This window comes from Coenobita brevimanus, chromosome 8 (assembly GCF_032717465.1).
Source record: "Coenobita brevimanus isolate Jiangsu-jjx chromosome 8, ASM3271746v2, whole genome shotgun sequence".
Classification (NCBI taxonomy): domain Eukaryota; kingdom Metazoa; phylum Arthropoda; class Malacostraca; order Decapoda; family Coenobitidae; genus Coenobita; species Coenobita brevimanus.
In genome coordinates, this window is record NC_136961.1 from 45,813,263 (window position 1) to 45,833,400 (window position 20,138).

Genomic DNA, 20,138 nt, shown 5'->3' on the forward strand with positions numbered 1-20,138 from the left:
AGACATCTACTTGTTTTCAGTTGAGATTCACCTGTGCATGTGCATTGTGTTTTCTTAGTTTTTTTAATTATTTTTTTTATTTTTTTTTTTATAGGAGTCAGGCTCATAATGTCTCATCTTGTTCCAGTTTTGTCATACATTTTTAAAAATTTATAAATGGTTTAGAACACACAATTTCATATGGTAGCTGGTTATGCTTGTTGATACCTTAATTATCAGTATATCTGGCCGTTTGTTACAGCTTGTGTCTCTATGTTAACCCCCTGTTGAAAAGAGCTAACAAAGCCAATGACATTCTTTTGGCAGCCGGTGGACCTGGCCAATGTGCAGGGCCAACGGGACTCCTACCTGGCAGGGGTGGTCATCCTCTGTATCATGCTGGCCGTCATCATCATCATTATCCTACTCTGCTATATGTGGTCCATCTGTCCGCTCTACAGGATCAGGTCAGTCCATAGGATTAGAGGCCATGTCTGTAAACCTCTTAAGCTTAAGCTGTGGATAAGTTTACTTGTACATATTTTGACTTACACAGCTAGCAGATACTTTTACAATCAAAAAACAAACAAACAAACAAACAAACAAAAAAAGTGATAGCTGTTTTGAAAACTGGTTTATCAGAAAAACTGCTGAGGATACTTTATAAATATGACACCGGGTAACTTTAAAGTAAGGTTCGTTCATGGGTTAGGCTAGGTTAGGTTAGGTCATGGATTATGTTATGGATGAGGGTAGTTTATGGATCAAAGTTGTTTGTGAGTTAGCTTAGTGTATAGTTTACCATAGTGTATTGATCATGTTAGTTAATGGATTAGGATAGCATATGGAACAGGTTGTGGGTGTGCTGGGTAAAAGAAAAGAAAAAATAAATACATAAGCTGATAATTCGCCAGCATTGCTAAGTAGACATTAAAGTTTTTTATTCTGACTAGTACCATATAGTTTTGCACAGCTAAGGGAAATCCTGGCAGTCAAAAGGTTAAAAACTATCGTCATCCATTTGCGTTGGTAGACACAAGGTATTACAATCAGGGTAACATATGAAGATTTGTACAGGTGAGAGAAGCCATTCAGTCTGATGATGTATTTTCATATTATTGTACAGTACTTAGGCTACCAATGTACTACATTAGATGATTAAATTCGGTTTAGTAGAGATATCAAGAAGTGAAGAGATTGATGAAAGTTATGTCAAACCCCTCTCATTTTAAAAACTCTTAAGTTCCCATTAACAACCTTTATCTTTATGTGAAGGAAGTTACGTGGAGAGAGCAAGAACCAGATGAAGCATACATCGTCAGATTAAAATCATAAAGACTATCTTGAACAATGATAACATCTTGGTTGGATAATACTAGGGAGGAAATATACATCACAGTTAAAGGAAAGCATAACAGGGCTCTTCATCATTGTATTGTCTCTTGTCTGTCTCATGGTATATTATTTTTTTTTCAGGTAGAAGGTACAGCAGCACAGTTTTGTAATCCAGTTGTTGTTCTGACTTGACAAAGACTAAATTATTATACAGTACATTATCTTTATTGAAAGCTTAAATGGTTATTAGTCTTCAGTACTGTACATAATGGTTATGTGAGTGATTAGTTGTCATGTAGCATCATTCATATATTTAGCCATATAATTTTCTTTTATTTGTACATGATATTCTATGATTACATAAGTTATTAGTCATCAAGAATTTTCATGTGGTTGGTTGTCAGTCTTCATTTTTTTTTTTTTTTTTTTTTTTTTGGGTTAGTTATGCATTCTCTTCTAGTTAGTTATCAGTCTTCATGTCTTCTTTCATGGTTAGTTATGCATTCTGTTCTGGTCAGTTATTAGTCTTCATGTATTCTTTTATGATTAGTTATCAGTGTTCTTGTATTCATATGGTTTGTTATCAGTCTTCAGGTATTCTTTTATAGATAGTTATCAGTCTTCATGTATTCTCATCCAAATATTTAGCCATGTAAAACCCATCATGTTTGTCAGTATCCAGGGATTAGTTGGTAACACATACATCTAACCTCCACAGAAAAAGTCGTAAGGTGGTTATGGATGAGGGCGCTGACTCTGAGCGTATCTCCTACATACGTGTGGACGAACGCGGCAACTACCGAGAGTATGGTGACGAGCGCACATGGTGGGACTACCTACCCGCCTGCTGCACTGATGCTGCCATCCACTTGGGTATCAGCCCTCCCAAGCGTGGTGGAGGTCGGTTGGCATGGAGTGGCGATGAGAGACAGCGCTACTGGACCTTCAATGGTGGTGGAGAAGGTGTCCCACTGGAGGACCGCGGGCTTATGATGCGGAGAGGACCCCGAGATCTGGTGTTGCTGGAGGACTTGGATGAAGCTAGACTCCAGCAGCAGGGCAGGGTTGTGAGAGTTGACTCCAGAAATTCATACAACTCCCAGGATCCGAGGAGAACCATCATTCTCAGAGATCAGCGAGGCAATCCTCGCTTTGCAGAGACTCTGCGTGAAGGGGAACATTATGTTATGGAAGATATTGATGGAAGTCCTCACAACATGAGAATAGATGATCCTCGTGGGATGCGCATGGATGATCCTAGAGCAGTACGTGCGGATGATCCTCGCATGCGCATGGACGACCCACGAGGTATGCGTGCAGAAGGAGGAATGCGCGCAGAGGAGCCCCGTGCCCCTGCCCCGGCGGCTGTGGACGACGACACAACTTACGCCCGGCAGGGAAACGGGGAGGACCTCCGGCTACACGCCAGCCCGCACGGCGCCGCGCCCCACGATGACGGGGTCGCGGGCCGGCACAGCCGCCCACTCAGGCGGGCTGGCGTGGAGCCGGGGGGGATGATGACGCAGGAGGAAGCACAGAGACGGGCACTGATGCACGAGGACGCGGGGGGCGGGGGGTTCAGCGGCAGGCACGTGGAGGGTCAATCAGTAGGCGCAACGCCACGCTACCTGCACGCAGGAAGCCCCCCCCTGGCCGACGTTCAGATCCAGACGGAGGACCTGGGGGGCCGGGCAGAACACGTCGTGCCCAGGCTACGAATCAGAACTCCAATAGAAGAGGAGACCAACAGCCTGCTGGAGGCGGAGGGCATCCGCTCATCGAGACGAGAGATGCAGCGAGCCAGACTCAGCTCACAGGTGGAGGAGCCTGGGGTACCCGAGGATACTACCAGCCGACGGTCCTTCAAGCTCAATCAACCCGCCAATTCCCTCTACCAGCACACCAAATCCTCTATCCTCCGATTCGAAACTACCAAAGCCAAAATGGACGAGGAGGCATCCCACAAGAAAGAGTCTACGCTGTCACGGCGCAACAGTATGAGCGGGCAAGAAGGGCGGCGCAGCTCCAGCATGGAGAGCAGGAGTACCGACGGGCGCCGCTCCCTCAGCCAGGCCGCTCTAGATGGCCGACGCTCCATCAGTCAAGCTACGCTAGACCAGAGCCGTGGGGTGCAGCCGGACAGTCGGGCCAGCTTCGAGAGGCACGGCTCGTTGCCCAGCTTAGAGACGGGGTTGGAGCGCGAGGCAGCCAGGAGGTCGGTCAGCAGACATGGCTCACTGGGCCCACAAGACCTACTGGACGACCACCTCCCACCCGCAGATGGTAGGAACATGCAGGATGGTGAATACTATGAGTATGATTCACCCACAGGAGAGTTTGACCCAAGGATTAGAAGACAGAGGAAAATGGCATCACAGCCTCGCTATATGGAATGGTACGACAAGGGACAAGACAGAGGTCAGGATATGAGATTAGCACAGGACACAAGAGGTCAGGACATGAGATATATACAGGACATGAGAGGTCAGGACATGAGATCAGTTCAAGATGTGAGAGGTCAAGACATGAGGGGCATTCAGGATATGAGAGGAGCAGGTCCTGAGGCAGTGCAGTACCAGGACACTCAGGGGGTAGTAGTTAGAACAGTTGAAGGCAGAGAACGACGTGCAGTTGATGGTCAGCCAGGTGATGGTGCTGCAGAGGGCGCAGGTGTGAGAGTGGCGGAAACTAGGGAAGCAGCAGAGGGATCAGAGGCTCAGGCTCAGGTAACTCAAGAGGTTCCAGCTGGCACCAGCGAACAACAGCAGAGACTTGCTGCAGCCGGCCCAAGCTCTTCAAGTGCTCAACCCACAGCTAAAACTCAGCCTGAAGGTGATGAGGAGCTGAAAAATATAATGGAGAGTGAAATGAATCTAGGAGTCAGCCAGAGTTCACAGATGTTTGAGGGTGATGAAGGTTTGGAGGCAGAGGCAGCGGAAAGAGGACGTCGGAAGAGAAGCCATCTGTTGGAGAAGAAGAGCGTATTCACGATAGCCTATGACGACATGCATACCAGCAATCTCAGACCTGAGTCTGCAGCAACAGATCCATGAGACTGGGATCGTTAGGAAATGAGCGTTTGTGTGATGGTTGTGATGGGCCATAGGATTGTATTGTAAGTGGTTTTGAAGATTTTTGTATTACCTTTTCCTTAGCAATTTGTTCTACACACTGCACCTTAGTACCCTTCTTCATGATATTGATGTAAATTATTTCAACATTAAATATAACATAAAAACCAGAGAAGAGGAAGTTAAGGTGTAGTATACAAAATTAAATGCTGAGAAAGAGGTGTCTTTGATATCAAGTATAATACGGCTTGTAAAACATTGGACTTTTGTATCTGTAATTTGATAAATATTTTGTAAAGCTTGATTCCAAGACATAGCATAGAGTAGCTGCAGCATAAGGTAACAGACTGAGTTCACATACACCAGGAACTTTAGAGAAAAATGAGAATTATTCACCTCTTAGTAAAAGGGATAAATAGATGCAGTGTTTAAGGCTCATCTTGTCAGTTACAGAGGCTCCATACCCTTTCTTCCATACCTGCTTACTTCAGCATGCACCACATCAGTATTGTCTTCTGTGCTGTGTGTGCAATGTGTGTTGGTAATGAAGAGAGTATTTAGGTATAATGTGCAAAATAAATGGCTTAGGAAGAGGTGCCAGAAAGCCTCCTGAACTGACAGGATTATAGTCCAAATAATTACAAACTTGTGTCTTCACAGAGAACATTTGGATAGCCTTAATACAGCAGGTATTTATCAGCTACTGCCATATAATGCTGGCTATTCTGGTCAGTGAAAAGAGTAGAATATGTTGTTGTTTCAAGAAATGCAAGACAGTATTATTAACTCATGGAATGAGAGTGACATCCTTTTAAGTTAATTTTTGCTGTTATCAGACATTTTCATTCAACTTGGGAAATGCGTCTCATATTGAAGGGGTGTATTGATGTTATATCTAACCCCTCCAGTTTGAAAAACGTATGCAAAGGTAAATAAAATTGTCATGAGATCGTAAGAATGAAAATTAAAAGATGCTGTGGACTCAGTGGCTTCATGTCTAAAAAATTATCAGATGACTAAAATACAATAGATGATTTGTTATTTTACACAGTAGTTAAGACAGGGACTCAGTTGCATATTATGAATGAGATTATATAGAAGCATCTTAAACCATAGAATAAATGTAAGTTCAACACAGCTTAAAGTATAGTAGTTCTATTCTCCACACCTTGAAAAAATATGGTCCATAAATAGGCTACCAAAAGCATGTACAGTACTGTTTTACACACTACGCTATTTGTTATATTTTTATATGTCGTATATGTTAATACTCTATAAATATAATGAACCTCAAAACCAACCAAAATCTAATTACAATTATGATGTGAACTCTTGAATCTGGTGATGTATTTTATAGTTCTTTGCTACATCAAGAAACTTTTACTCAGCTTAGGAGGAATCACTTGCAGTGAATGGATTAATGAGACCTATTTCAAACCCCTCCAGTGTGAAAAGTCTGCCTAAGGCAAATAAAATCATGTGGAGGTAGCAAAAAGAAAACAAAATATGTCTTCAGTTCAGGGTGTTAACATTCCGCTGAAAGTTCCCCACCTAGGTTCAGATAAGCAAACTTATTATCAATTGCCAAATGACACTGAGATTTGTCTTTCCAGGCAGGACAAAGATAGGTTGTTACTGTACTGTGGCCCAGGCTTGTCTAGATATGAACCTAGTGGACAGCAGGCTGAAGTTGCTTTTTTTCTACAGTCCACCAACCCTCTATTGGGGGATAGGGAGGGAATTGGGAGATGTTTGTATAATGGGGAAGTGAGGTTGCCTAGTTGTTTTAGTACCACCACTGAAAGGCATACTTCTCCAGCGCCACAAAGACAGGAGAATGTGGGAATTTTGCATGTTTTGTATCATCATCATCATTAATCATCTTCCTGAAAATATAAATCTGAGCACTTGATCCTGTGTAAATCTGGACTGGTGTGTGACATTGATACAGTATGTTGTCAGTACAGTACTTAGCTGGAAACATGCCATATTCTTGGCTGAGACTGAAGTTTGAGCTCAATGGTCTGCATCTTTGAATTCAGGGGTCTGATTGTGGTTTGGTACTTTGAATTCAGTGGTCTGATACTTTGCATAGGCATATCTTATGTAAAATGTGCATCACATTGGTCAGACAGTTGTACTGTAAAGGCCTAGCAGTACTTTATTCTAACTGAAGTGCATTGATGAGATGACTGTGTAAATTAGAGGTACAAAAAACACACACGTTTATTTCAAATATATTATCAATAGAAAGTATGAAATTTGTATATGAATATATGTAGCAAAGTATGAATAATCAAGGCAGGATGGGATGTTTTTTCAGATACGAGGTTTACGAGTATAGTTTTAGTTTAATTGGTTTTCAGTAAAATTCAGAAAATATCTTGGAGTGTGAACACCTGGCCATGTGAGCAACTGTTATTGTTTCATCTCACTTTTAGTGTGACATTACACCTCTGTTCATTCATTAAGTGCGTTTCCTCATGAGCATAACTTTAAAATTTTATCATTATCTAGTAATCTGTGTTTTATGTGATATGCATGTCTCTTCTGGTATTTATCCTACATTCTTTACAGACCTTGAGTACAAATACAGCAGCTGCTGTCAGCCAGCAAATTAAATTACTGAATGACTGAGTTTAGTTTGACTTATGACATTTTACTTTGCTGTAGCTAGGTTTAAAATACAGACAGATCTTAATAAGAGTAGGAACACTTTTCTACCAGATTTGGCATTCTTTTCCCAAAGATTCACTTTGGTTATTTTTCACAGGACAAAGCAAAACAAACATGTACAGAGTCTCAGAACATTTTTAATGGTGGTGAAATGAGTGATGTGCAACACATATACTGTATAGTTCAGTAAGAGTTCCACCAGAGACATTCCATTATTTTTTAAAAGTCATCCTCACTAGGTCATCATCTCTAGCAATTTTGGTGCCACTGTAAATGTTTCCCTAAATGTGCACTATCCTCATAATGATGAAAATGCAGGAGTCATCTTTCCACACACTCTTACCATTTGCTGTCCAGCTTTCAAAGTCAGTAATTGATCAGTATTTTTTAGCTTCATATTCAGAACAGACCAACTCTGGCACAGTCTTCTTTTGTTTATTTTTTCCCATCTCTTCAACGTGTAGTTTGACAAGTCAGTGGCTCGTACTATCTTAAAAAGTCTGTATCATAAACTTTGAAACCTTTACAGGTTTTCATCAATTCTTTCCAGAATTGTAAAGTTAAATGTGTTCTTTTGAGACATTTGATGACACTAAAAGATTTTAACTTGTATAATTTTGTTAGTCTTGTGACATTTTGGAGTTTATAAGGAGATAGTGCAGTCATTACATGAGCATAAACAGCACTGTAATATTGGATTGCCAGAACAGCTAAGAGTAGTGATCATCAATTCAGACAAGTTTTTGTTAATCCAAACTTAGTGCTGAGTGTGAAGCCTGTAGATTTTATTGTACATTATGTGCATGTTATTAGTCACCTTTTTTATGCTCAGTATTAGGCCACAGTAAATTACAGGAAAGTTCCCTCTTAATGTTCAGTTGTTACCCATTATGCTGATTTGCCAGTTCCCCTAATTTATAGGACTAGTTACATGGAAAAAATTTATATTTTGGAACTCATTTGTGACTTTAATAAGGACCTCCTGTGTTGTGTACCAGGACTGGCAAGCATCGCAGGGTATATTACCATCCAGTATATACCAGTTGTTACCATTGCTTACTGAAAAAAAAAAGAAAAAGATAACAAAGTACCTCTCAGACATTTAATTACATGGCTGCATGGTGCCTTACTGACTTCAAAATCTTTATTGTTACTTACTTCTTGTTCATAATGTTATTATTACTACTATTATTATTATTTAGTCAGTACATAGTTTAAGTACATTTTATACCAAAAAATATTGATGTTGTTGTGGCCTCAGGCTCATCTGAACCTGGTGGACTGCAGGCTGAAGTTGCCCATATTATGCTGTGTACCATTCTCCTTTTGGGAGAAATGTGTGGAGTTGAGGGACATGTTTGTAACCGAACAGTGGAGCCACCCAGTTTTGTCAGAAGCGCATGAGATACAGTCCAATGTGCATTCATCTTACTTGTACTAACAGTTATAAACACATAACTTCCATTTATGCTTATGGTACATTGAGTTTTATTTACTGTGCATGAAATAATTATGTTGCTACTCTCACCACATGGTATTGTATTCGGTATCTTGGCTTACTGAGTCACCACTACTAAGTCGGGACCTGTCAAGAATGAATAATGGTTCAGAGAACAAACAAGAATTCAGAATTATATAAGCCTACAATATTCTTGACAAGAAACTTATTTTTGCTGGTATCACTTTCATTTTGACTGAATGGTTTACTTGTAATTTTGTCTATAATTTGATATTCTTTATTTGTAAATAATGTTTGGTATATCCAATATTAAATTTATTTAAGAAATTAGTAACTGCGAGAAATGTAAGACAAACATTAATTGTAGTACCACTCAACTGGCTGTGCCAGGATTAGCATATTTTTGTACAGTTTAGTTAGCATATTTAAAGTTACTGCTGCAGTAAGCATAATTAGGCATAGGGAGTATGCATGTAGTTCATTCAGATTTCTTGGACTGATTTTTTTTTTCCCCTGGTCAGTTGTACAGCTGTTGATAATTTTGGAGGCTGAACCTAGTGTTCCAGGAGGCCTACTTGGACGAACTTAGGTTTGCTGTAAGGATCTCCAGAGTAACCACAGTGAGGGAAGGGTGAGTGTGAGTAGTTTGATAATAATAGGTCCTTTTTTTTTTTTTATGAAACTTCTCGAGAGAGTTTGAGACTTGGCAGTGGAGTATATAAACCTCATTAATATACTTTTTTTTTCTTTCTGTTTTCTTCTTTTTTTTTTAATAACTGGAGGAGTAAGGTAAAGGTCACCAGGTTATAGTCATTAAATCAAGAGAAGTACAATTAATATAGTTCCCTCCAAATTAGACCTATACTCTGCCATAACTTACGCTTCCACACGTGTCATACTTCCTAACTAATTCCATCCTTCCTTCAAATTAGAATCATAGTTACAGTTGATGGAGTAAGAGTGAGGGCGTATGGGCAGGTGTGAAAGGTTGTGAGTCACGGCAGAGTGTAATTTTAATTTAAAATGGCAGTGCATGACTATCAACAGCCCCTCAATTATTACCATGCCAGTGCAGAACTAAAAGCAGTAATTCAGGTTTGCTGGTTCTATGCTGACAGTGTTCATCGTTAGTATTGAAACGATCCATTCCTTAAGTAAACTAAACTTTAATGGAAATGAGTGGTATGTTACTGCTGGTTATAATTCATTGGACAAGTGATGTGTTCTCTGAAAACCTTGGGCAGATGTTCTATAGATATTTTTAGCGTGAAGAATGTACTATATACCTATATATATATAAAACTTACTATTGAAATTACTAATTGGTACAAACATATGTAGATGTTTTCCTAACCTTACGGTATTTAATATTTTATCACCTATAACAGGAGCAGATAGGGACTCACTATCCACTGGATGTACTGCTACCCCCAGGTGACTACACTAAGTTCCAGGGCAAATGGCTTTCAGACATCAAGAAAATGTTTCCGACATTGTGTATTAACTTTCTCTTGTCGCACTTAGGTATATTTCTCTATGGGGCAGTTCCCTGCTGCATATACCCCCCCTGTCGCTATGGGGGAGGGGCTTTCCTCGGAGACAACGACTAAATAGGATGTGTAGGGAGGCGGGTTCTGTGCCTCACCCCCCCCCCCCCTGGATCCCCATTGTTGCATCAGCTAATTTTGTACTGTATGGCCTTTTTTCATCAGCTGTTGCTTATTCCTTCCTTTTTTTTGCCTGTCCGTTCTCGCACTTCAGGTCCTTCATTCAACCCTTTGCTCCCATCCTCTAGTACTTAAGATCCAAGAGTGGCTTTTCCTCATATCTAGACGTGTTAGATCTATCCAATTTCGCTGTATTCCAGGACATACTGGCATCCTAGGTAAGGAAATGGTAGATCACCTTGCCCAGTCACCCATTCCCCTTCACACACATGTCTCTGAGCCAGGGATAACCGATGGAGCAAAAGACAGACTGACTGGACATCGAGATAGTAAACGTAGCAGAAAAAGGGATAGAGAAATTTGCAGGGAAAACATGGCAAAGATTGGCTCAGTCATGGAATTCGTGGAAAAGGTAGGGGTAGGAATTGTCCAGCAGTGGACTAGTCATGGTTGATATATATATATATATATATATATATATATATATATATATATATATATATATATATTATATATATATATATATATATATATATATATATATACTGTATATATAATTGTGTGTTACAGGGAAGTTGTGGAACCAGTGATTTAATAAAATCCCTCGGGAATTCGTGAAATAAGTAAATTAAGGTTAGGTTAACTTTGGCCGCAGTTAGGCTGGGATAATCTAGGTTAAATTTAGCTCAGGTTAGGCAAGATTAGTTAGGATAGGTTAGATTAGGTTTAGATGAATGCTGTTATGTTGGAAGGACACAAGAGTGACAGCAGTGGTAATGAGTTATTTGAGTCGAGCATGTGGAGTTACGTGGGGACAGACAGACAAACGAGGAAGGGATGGAGCGTTGTGGTGTAGATGTGATAGAAAGCATTACTGTTTGGCCATGTGAAGAGGATGGAGAACGAGTGTAACGAGGAGAGTGTGAGAGTGAGGTGGAATGGAGGGAGAGGGAGGGGCTGGCCGAGGATGAGATGGAGGGATGGAGTGGAGAGGAATATGAGAGGGGTGTGTGGGCTGGGAGCAGGGCAGTGAAATGGCGTTGGACAGGGCGACATGGAGGCGATTTGTTTGTGGCCACATCTTACGGGATTGAGCCGTCTGGCAACAGATAAATAGATGGCTAAGTGAAGTGTCTATAAATTAATCTAACCTAACTTAAACATCCTAGATAAGCACACCCTAAATTAACCTAACCTTAATTAACCCATCCTAATTTAAACTCATTTTACGAATTCCGTAGGAATTTCATGAAATCACTGGTTACAGTTTCCCTGTAAGAGAGAGAGAATATTTGACCACACGTCTGATTAATGGGTGATGCAGGGAAGGAATGTTATCGTTATTCTTAGTTATGGCTTACTGTGGTGCTAATAAAGTATTAGTAACTTTATAAGTAGAATGCAAAAAAGTATAAAGGAAAAATGTTGGCTTATATTGATCGTACAGTTTTTGTATAATGCAAAGAAATCTCATAATTGTCATCTTTTTAGTTTTGGGTTTCTGTGATGCCTTTGAGTGATATATAATTGTTTATCCTGTAATGAGAATGTGAAAAAAGTACTTTACAACAAGAATAAGGTATATAATCATACGTCTGGCAGTCGCGTGATGCCGTCATCGCGCAGGCGCAGGTGACGGGCAGAGCATTCTCTTCCAAGGCCGAGATGGGGTGGTGCGTTGTGGCTCGATTTTTTTAGGTAACATTTCCTTTATTTCCATTGTATGATCATTCATATTGTATGGTAATATTAGTAAATTGTTAAAATAGAACACCTTATTGGTTATGGCGTCAAAATTACGTAGGAAATTTATTATTTTAAGCCATTAATTGCGAAGTAAGCGGACTTCGTGCCTTCCTTACCCAATATGGCGTCTTTGGGTTCTTTGGGATATGCATCCCGACCAAATTTCTTAGTTCTTCCATCCAGACTATTACGTTCTTATATTACCAGGATAATCTAGAGGTTAATTCATGTCATATCTAGCTTCAGCTGTTCGAGAAAAGTATTTCCTAAACTTCAAAATTGTAATGATAAGCTGCTAGGCCCATGGGAACGGTTGTGTAGGCCCCGTAGCACCACGGCGTTAGCGATTTCTTCAGCCTATTACACCGTAACGTGCTTTTGTATGCTATTTTACTGCATCAGTATCTACATTTAGAATATGGCTAAGGAAGAGGCTGCGAAGCCTCCCGTTCACCCCATATCCCTTTCAAAGCATTTTTTTTTTTTTTTTTTTTTTTTTTTTTTTTTTTTTGCCATCTGACTTTTATTTAGGGTAGGGTAGACTGCGACCGGGAGAAGTTATATTGAGCATAATTTTCACTTTATTATGCCAGTCGTGTTCAGCATAGGATTCTTTTTTTTTTTTTTTTTTTTGCCAGTCGTGTTCAGCGTAGGATTTTGAGTCATGTAAAATAATTCAGCCAAGTGACTAACTTAGAGAATTTTTATATAATGTATTTGCATTTTATATTTGTGTTTGCCCTGAAATGCAAGTTTTCATTGTCAGTTATATTGATATATGTATATATTCATAAAATCCATCATTGTATTTTGCTCTATTTAAGTCCTTTCTCAGCCTAAACAAAACGCCCAAATACAACCAAAATAGCCCGAGAATCAGTCGAATTTGCATAAGACTATTCTGTCATATTTGCCCTTTTCAACCTAACCTAACTAGAAATTCCACAAATACCCCAAGAATGCCTGAATTCATGAGATTTGTGTAATCCATTATGGTCAGTTTTCATAAAATTACATTTCTCCATTTCTAAACCAAAAATATTTTTTTTCTGGTCAATTTTGGTGTGATTAAAATGAATTTGACCTTCATTTTTGTCGGAAATCAATCGTTGTAGGGATAGGCCTACCCAAGCCTATCTCCAAAATGAGTGAAACCCCCTAAAATGAAGGTCAAATTCATTCAAATAACACTAAAGCTGACCAGAAAAAAAAAAAAATTCGTTTCAAAATCAAGGACATGGGTTGAACCATATACCCTAACTGGGGAGGCTTGGCCCCCCCCAGACTCCCCCAAATTATTAACCTAACATTAACCAAGCCCAACCTAACCTAACTTTACCTTACCGTAAATGTCGTTGGAGGAGAATGAGGTGGAAGGGTTAGCCTCAATCCTCTAAACTCACATGCCCTCCGCTCCTTTGAATTTGCATCTCTTGAAATTCTAACTATCACCGTTGAAGGCCCTGTCTATGTAGGTCATTTCCACACTTCGGGGAGGAAGGCAGAACACCGTGACTGTGTAGAAAATTCAGTTTCCTGATTATACGCAAAAAAAAAAAAAAAAAAGTCGGTGTTGCTCTGCTCATAAAGAGGGTCAGTGCAGCTTTGCTCACCAGTAGGTTAATTTTGCTGTGTCCGTGTAGGTAAATATTGCCCTGTTGAAAATGGTCGTTTTTAGTCTATCATAAGGGTCAATTTTAGTCAAAGGTCTGTTTTGGTCTTGAGGTAAATTTTGCCCAGGTTGTAAAAGGTGGATTTTCATGTTTGTAAAGCTAAACTTTGGTTTTTGGTAAAGATGTTAGTTTTGCCCAGTTTTCCATAAAGGTATCAGAGTTGCCTAGTTTTTCATAAAGGTGTCCGTTTTTCCCTGTTTTTCATAAAGGTGTCAGCTTTGCCTTGTTCTTTGTAAATGTGTACAGTAGTCTCCCAATTTTCTCTCCTGTGTATTAGAGCCAACGGCATGTCCGGGTAGTGGCAGTATCCGGATAATGAACAATATCCCCCCTACTATACCCAAACCCTGCCTATACCCACCCTCCAACCAATATCTAACCTATTTGTACAGTACCTCTGCTTGCTTTGGCAGTGTTTTCCGGTCATTCAGCATATTTGGACATCAAAACACACACAGGAATATCCTGAGTAATGCTAAACACCAAGAAAACCATGCTAAAAAAAACACTGAAAACCAAAAGACACCCCACCTATACACTACTGTATGTATAGTACCTCTCCTAATTGTGGCAGTTTTCAGGTCAATCTGCCATATTTTGACATCAGAACTCACACAGGAGTATCCAGAGTAATGCTAAAAACCAAGAAAACCTTAAAAAAAAAAAAAAAAAATGAAAACCAAAAAACACCCTACCTATACACTACTGTATGTCCAGTACCCCTTCTAATTTTGGCACTGTTTTCAGGTCAATCTGTCATATTTAGACATCAAAACACACATAGGAATATCCAAAGTAATGCTGAACACCAAGGAAACAATGCTTAAGCAACAAACATCCACAAAAAAGACTCAGGACGGTTGGAAAATCAATTATCTGACTTCTGTGATAGCCAGTCCTAGGCCACAAAAAAAATTCCATTGCCAAATATGCCACTGGCAGTTGGTTAAATTGGTATAAATGGTATACCATCATCTTTTCTGTTGTTTACACTGTAAGCTAATAAAAACACAAAACTGCAGAAATACAGTGAGAAGTAAATAGTGTTCGAGTAAAACTTAACTTTCATATAACTTCCCACCATCCTAGTGCAAAATTTTGCCAGCATCTTCCAAGAGTTAAGCATACGTCTAGATGCTGAAATTCATGAGCTTTCTCGTGGTCACTTTGGAATTTTGAGACAACCAATAGTATTTGAATGTCACAAAAAAATAAATAAATTAAAAATCACGATTTAGTGCTATCACCACGAAGGAGGGGAGGGACTGAGTGAGTGAGGGGAGAGCCGGGAGGGTATGGAGGAGGGACAGAAGGGGGGGAAACGAGGCGGTGGGCAGGATTTTCACCCTTTTGTCATGAGACGGACGGGCGCTTTTACTGTACATTTACTCGTGGCTTGTGGTCTGTCAGATGCGTGGTGGCCATTCAGAAACACAACTTCCGGCGGGCGATTGACTTTGGATGTTCGGAAGAGAGGTGGACGCCTGCTGTCACCGAATATGTACTCGTGGCTTGTGGTCTGTGTTTTATGCTTGATGGCAGTTGGGAAAGACAGCCTGGTGGCTACACAGTGTTGGATATTTGGTGGGGATGCGTACGGATGTTTTGACACCTTGTGGGTTACAGTTGTATTCCTTGGGTGCTGGAGGTTCATTGGGAGTGACTGAACCAGCGCACAACTTTGACCATTCAGTACAGGCGCGGACGGACATCTTAGCTCAGGTTGTGGGTTATAGCCTATTTCCTGCTCACGGCTCGAGCCCAGCGACCATGATACTGAATGTTTGAACTTATGTTGGTTGGGACTTTTTTCATTCATTTCATTCATTGCCAGACGCCATGTATCCCAAACAGGGTGGCCAAGGGCTTAGAGTTAATTGTTTTACAGGGAGGGGCACTAATCCTCCACCAACCCCTACTTGACACGTAGACATCCGGATAATAGCAAGTAAGTTCAGATAATGGTTTAATAGAGGCAAGGTCCAGTATCCGGATACTGCACGTCCAGATCAATGTGGGATTACTGTATTTTTGGTCTGTTGTAAAAGATGTTATTCTGTCGTTCGTCATAAGGGGGTGATATTACTGTAGATGTATCTAAGGTGTTTAGACAATTGAGAACTGTTTTTAGGGTCAAGTTCTGTATAATTTAGATTTTTAGGGTCAGTACTGAATAATGATTTAGCTAGGAAACTTCTAAACTGGAAGTGGTTCAGGTGGAGATTGTGTTCCTTACTGCAGTTTTATGTGGTCACCTTGCAAGATGGTGTGTGAATATACAGTACGAATGTATAGCAGTTTTTAAAAATTTTACATTGTTCTGTTTAAAAATTTCTTTGTTCCATGGCCACCAATGAAATTACAGTATATTTACTCCATAACTGCATTAACCCTTTAACCGCGGGCATTGTTTTGACCCGACTGCCCCCCCCCCCCCAGGGGTTCCAGCCAAAATGTAAACAAACTTTAAATCTTTATAACTCTGCACAGAATAAATCTAGAGCGAAAAATAAGGTACCATTAGAAAGTACTAACCTTCGGCTTTGCAATGATGTAGGTTTCATGATTTCGTTGACTATCACTGGATGGGCAGTGCCATTAAAAGTGAACGATCTAAAATCACTATTTTTCGCTCACACACCATTACCAAATGCCAACCTCATTCTGATAATAATACTATAAACATACATGAACACTGCACATACGATAAACACCCACTCTGTGTTCACTGAGGCAGGTAAAAGGCACTGTAATTGCCTGCACTTCACTGCCACATTAGCGGTGTTGTCACTCACACAGCTGGACAGATACTGATACGTGTTTGGTCAGGGGTGGGGTGGGGGGCCTTGGGGGTGGGAGGAGGAAGGTGGGGGTAGGCTGGAGTGAAAGAACTTAATAGCTACTCTCCCTTGAAACAATTGGCGCGCGGAAAAAACGCGCGGTATTCAAAATATTCACAAACATTCCAGAATGACACCCGCGGTTTGGTCCAGTTTTTGCAATGTCATTCTGGGATGACACCCGCGGTTAAAGGGTTAATAGCCAAATCCCATTTGTACCCCTTTGGAGCATAGGGACCAGAGGCTAGAACAACATTTAAGGGTAGAGATGTATGCTCGTAGTGTTGACAGCCTCCTGTAACCTCATAAACTTGAACTGTAGTGCATAGGCTATTTGTGTTCTGAGTGGAGTGCTCTACCAACTGTATCACCAAGTATATTTCAGACTGCATAACTGGGTTCTGAAAGTCATTGCTTGCTGTCTGCTAAAGTGAAGCAGTCTCTTGAAACCAGTGACTGGTTTGTTCTTGCTCCCTTCAATTGTATTTGCCTGACTAGTGTGGAAGGAGTTGGCGAGCAGTAAATTCTCAGTTATCTGTCGCTGCATATTCCTGCGTATGTCATTAGGTCACAGTAAATCGCTGAATTTTCCCTGGGAAGTTAAAATATTATTTGATAACATTTATGGTGCAGATTTAAGCAATACTGTTTTTCTCTGCAAGTGCTGGGATCATTTGCAAAAATGAGGAAATGTGGTAAATAGTTGCAAAGTGGTAGGGCCATTTAAAAATTTCACTGCCAATGACACTATGTAAAATAACATTCCATTGGCTTTTTTGCTTCAGAAATCACTAAAGTTTGGTGTGGCAAAATGTCTGATCAGAATAAACTCAACCATAACAATGTGTTGGTTTTTTTTTTTTTTTTTTTTTTTTTTTTTTTTGAGAGAGAGAGAGAGAGAGTAGGCTATAATATGATCAAATAGCACAGGTTTTGTGAATTATAGTGTGTAATGTACTTTATTCTTAACAGAAGTATGATGGCAATCTGCAATAGAAATCTTGAATTGTGTGTGTCCTATAAGAAGTGTCAGCATGGAGGACGGTATGGTGTGTAAGCAGTGATGTGTAGTCTCATCATAGCTTGTGTCCAGCTGAATGTGAGTATGCTCTCTAATTTCATAAACAAAATCAGGCACTCCCCATGTATTTTAACACCTGTATAGGATAAAGTAAGGCAAACACCGAGTTCGAGTATAATGTACAGTCATAAGAAAATTATCGTTACCCCTCAGAGCTATGGACTATGACACAACGACGAAGTGCATTGGAATGACGGGACAGGAAAGTTTGTACCGCAAACCCCTCACTGTCGGTTATGTGAGACAGATATTAGAATTTGTTCTAGAGGTGATAAAAGCTAAGTTGATTGTTTGGCCTCAGCGCTTAAAGACAATACGTTTTATTATCCGGCACCAAATTCATTAATTAAAAGTATAACAGAATGGTGTAAAGTCGGCAACACACATGCAGATGGGCAATGAGTACATGCACCCATGCCAGACGTATGATAGTACTTCAGCCGATACAAGCCAAGTTAGTAAATTTCAGTGTAATATTGACATGTATTGCTTTCTACTCGTACATATAATAAACGTTAAGTAGAAGGAAAATAATAATACTTGCTCAGTCTCATTGCCTTATTTTGTATACCCACCCCCTGCTACCAAAACAGCCTCTAGATGTCTGAAACATCTATCTGAAGCATTTAACCACCCATCTAAAGCAAACAAATGAACTCGTGCACCCCTGCTAGACTTTTAAAAAAAAAAAAAAGAAAAAAAAGAAAAAAAAAAAAAATCGACACCTATAGATTTAATACCCTTAAAAATAATTTATTTGTTGTATTCTATAGATAATCTGTTGATTAGTAGGAAAATAATAAACGTGCAAAGTTTCGTTTTTAATCCCCAGCGGGGCACTCAGGGTAACGCAAACACGTCCTTTATATTTCCTTGCTGTATGGCTCATTCTTGCTAATTAATCCAACTCTTGTAATGGGATTGTGATATGGCAGCACTAGATAGGGGAGGGGCGAACAGCAAGGTCCCACCCACACAGCCCAGCTAACGTTCGTTTTGCATCGAGCATCCCTAGGGGTAACGATAGTTTTTCTTATGACTGTACATCTGTAAGAGTTCTTTCCCCCACCAAATGGATAGGTTCAAACCCATAGTTTTCATAAGAGACCACCATTTTGTACTGTAAATAAGCCACCTTAGCGTTATCAGTGGAGGTAACATTGTCGAGGATTCTAAGTTGTGCCCAGTGTTATGGTACAGCGTAGTTTTCCAGTAAGGTTGCTCATCATTATTATTATTATAAATTTTTTATTTGTTGGTTTATTTTTAAGGTGTGGATGAAGCACCACATATCCAAGTTGCCTAAATATTCTTAAACCCAAGCAAAAGTAGTTGGTGCTAAGATCAGGGAAAATGTGAGGGTAATAAGATTTTAGAATGAGAAAAGTGTGGAGGGCTTTGAAGCTAAGGGAATATTGAAGGGTAATAGAATTTTTAATTAAGAAAATTGTAGAGGGCTTTACAGGTTAGGGAAAATGTGAGGTTAGTGGAAATTTTGAAGTAATATCATTACTACCTACAGATTGACAGTCCATTTTTGGTTTCAGGTTAAGAACAAAGGATTGTATTTTGGGCTGCTGCAATTTTGGGACTGCTGCACGTTCAACAAGCAAGCTCCATTGTGGTATGCAGAAACCTCACCAGTGTCACCAAAATTTACTGTCAGGACCTCCTACACATACAAGTCATCATACACCTCCTTGGAACGCATAGTACATACCCCAAAAGCCTTTCAGCTGTCAGAATGGAGGTACTGTAATGTTTAACATGTGTGCCTAACTTGTTTAGCTGTACATTTTAGAGGGATGGAAAGTAGATGAAACTTAGCAGGAAAAAAAGGTGGGACAAATGATAGGAGGGAGGGAGGGAGAAAAGAGAGAAAAAAAGCAGGAGGGGGAGGAGAAGAGAACTGGAGAAAACGAGGGGGAAAGATGGTGAATAATGATAGTAAGCCATACACTTGCAGGTAATTAGTTAATGAAAAAATTAATATAGACAGGGATAATAGGCAGTTTGATGCAAGGATAATAATGGGGTTTCAAATTTCATTTGTATTAAGTCAGCCACTCCTTGGTTTCGTTACAACCATTTAGTTTCTACATTTCTGACTGTCAAGAATAGCTGGCAGTTGGTAATATGGTGGTCACAGCAGTAAAGAGAGAGAGAGAGAGACTGTTATCATACCCGGCTCCACATGTAAAAACACTCCATCCATATTTCAGTGTTGTCTGCTTCATGAGCAGTGTTTGTGTACAGTAAAATGCAACTTTTAACCTTTGATCTGTCGCATTTGACAACTCGTTTTCTAGCTAACCATTGATAATTTTATTCAGTTGAGAGAGTCTTTATGGCACTAAAGGGTTCAAAGCCATCTTTATAATCCATGGTTTTCAGAATGATATATTCTGGCCACCAGCAGACTGTTATATCCAGTCAAAAAGAATTTCTACACATATAAAGGATTAAATTGAAATGAGGTTGTGTCCTCATGGTATACCAGAGTTTGCAATGTCTACCCCAGGTTCACAGAAGGGAAGTTAGCCTCCAGGTGACAAGCAACTGGAATGGCTTCTGGGGTGGCATCACCATTCGAGACAAGTGGGTGTTCATA

The 20,138-nt window shown here is 40.1% G+C and overlaps 1 protein-coding gene across 1 annotated transcript in view; it reads left to right on the forward strand.

Annotated features, from left to right (window-relative positions):
- LOC145408486 (uncharacterized) overlaps positions 1-4,367 on the forward strand; it is a 96,312-nt gene extending 91,945 nt beyond the window's left edge. Inside the window, exons 19-21 of the mRNA XM_080279222.1 lie at positions 307-446; positions 2,033-3,798; positions 3,913-4,367. Coding sequence (XP_080135348.1) covers positions 307-446; positions 2,033-3,798; positions 3,913-4,367 — 2,361 coding nt within the window. The remainder of the gene's footprint in view (positions 1-306; positions 447-2,032; positions 3,799-3,912) is intronic.
- The last annotated feature ends 15,771 nt before the right edge of the window (positions 4,368-20,138 follow it).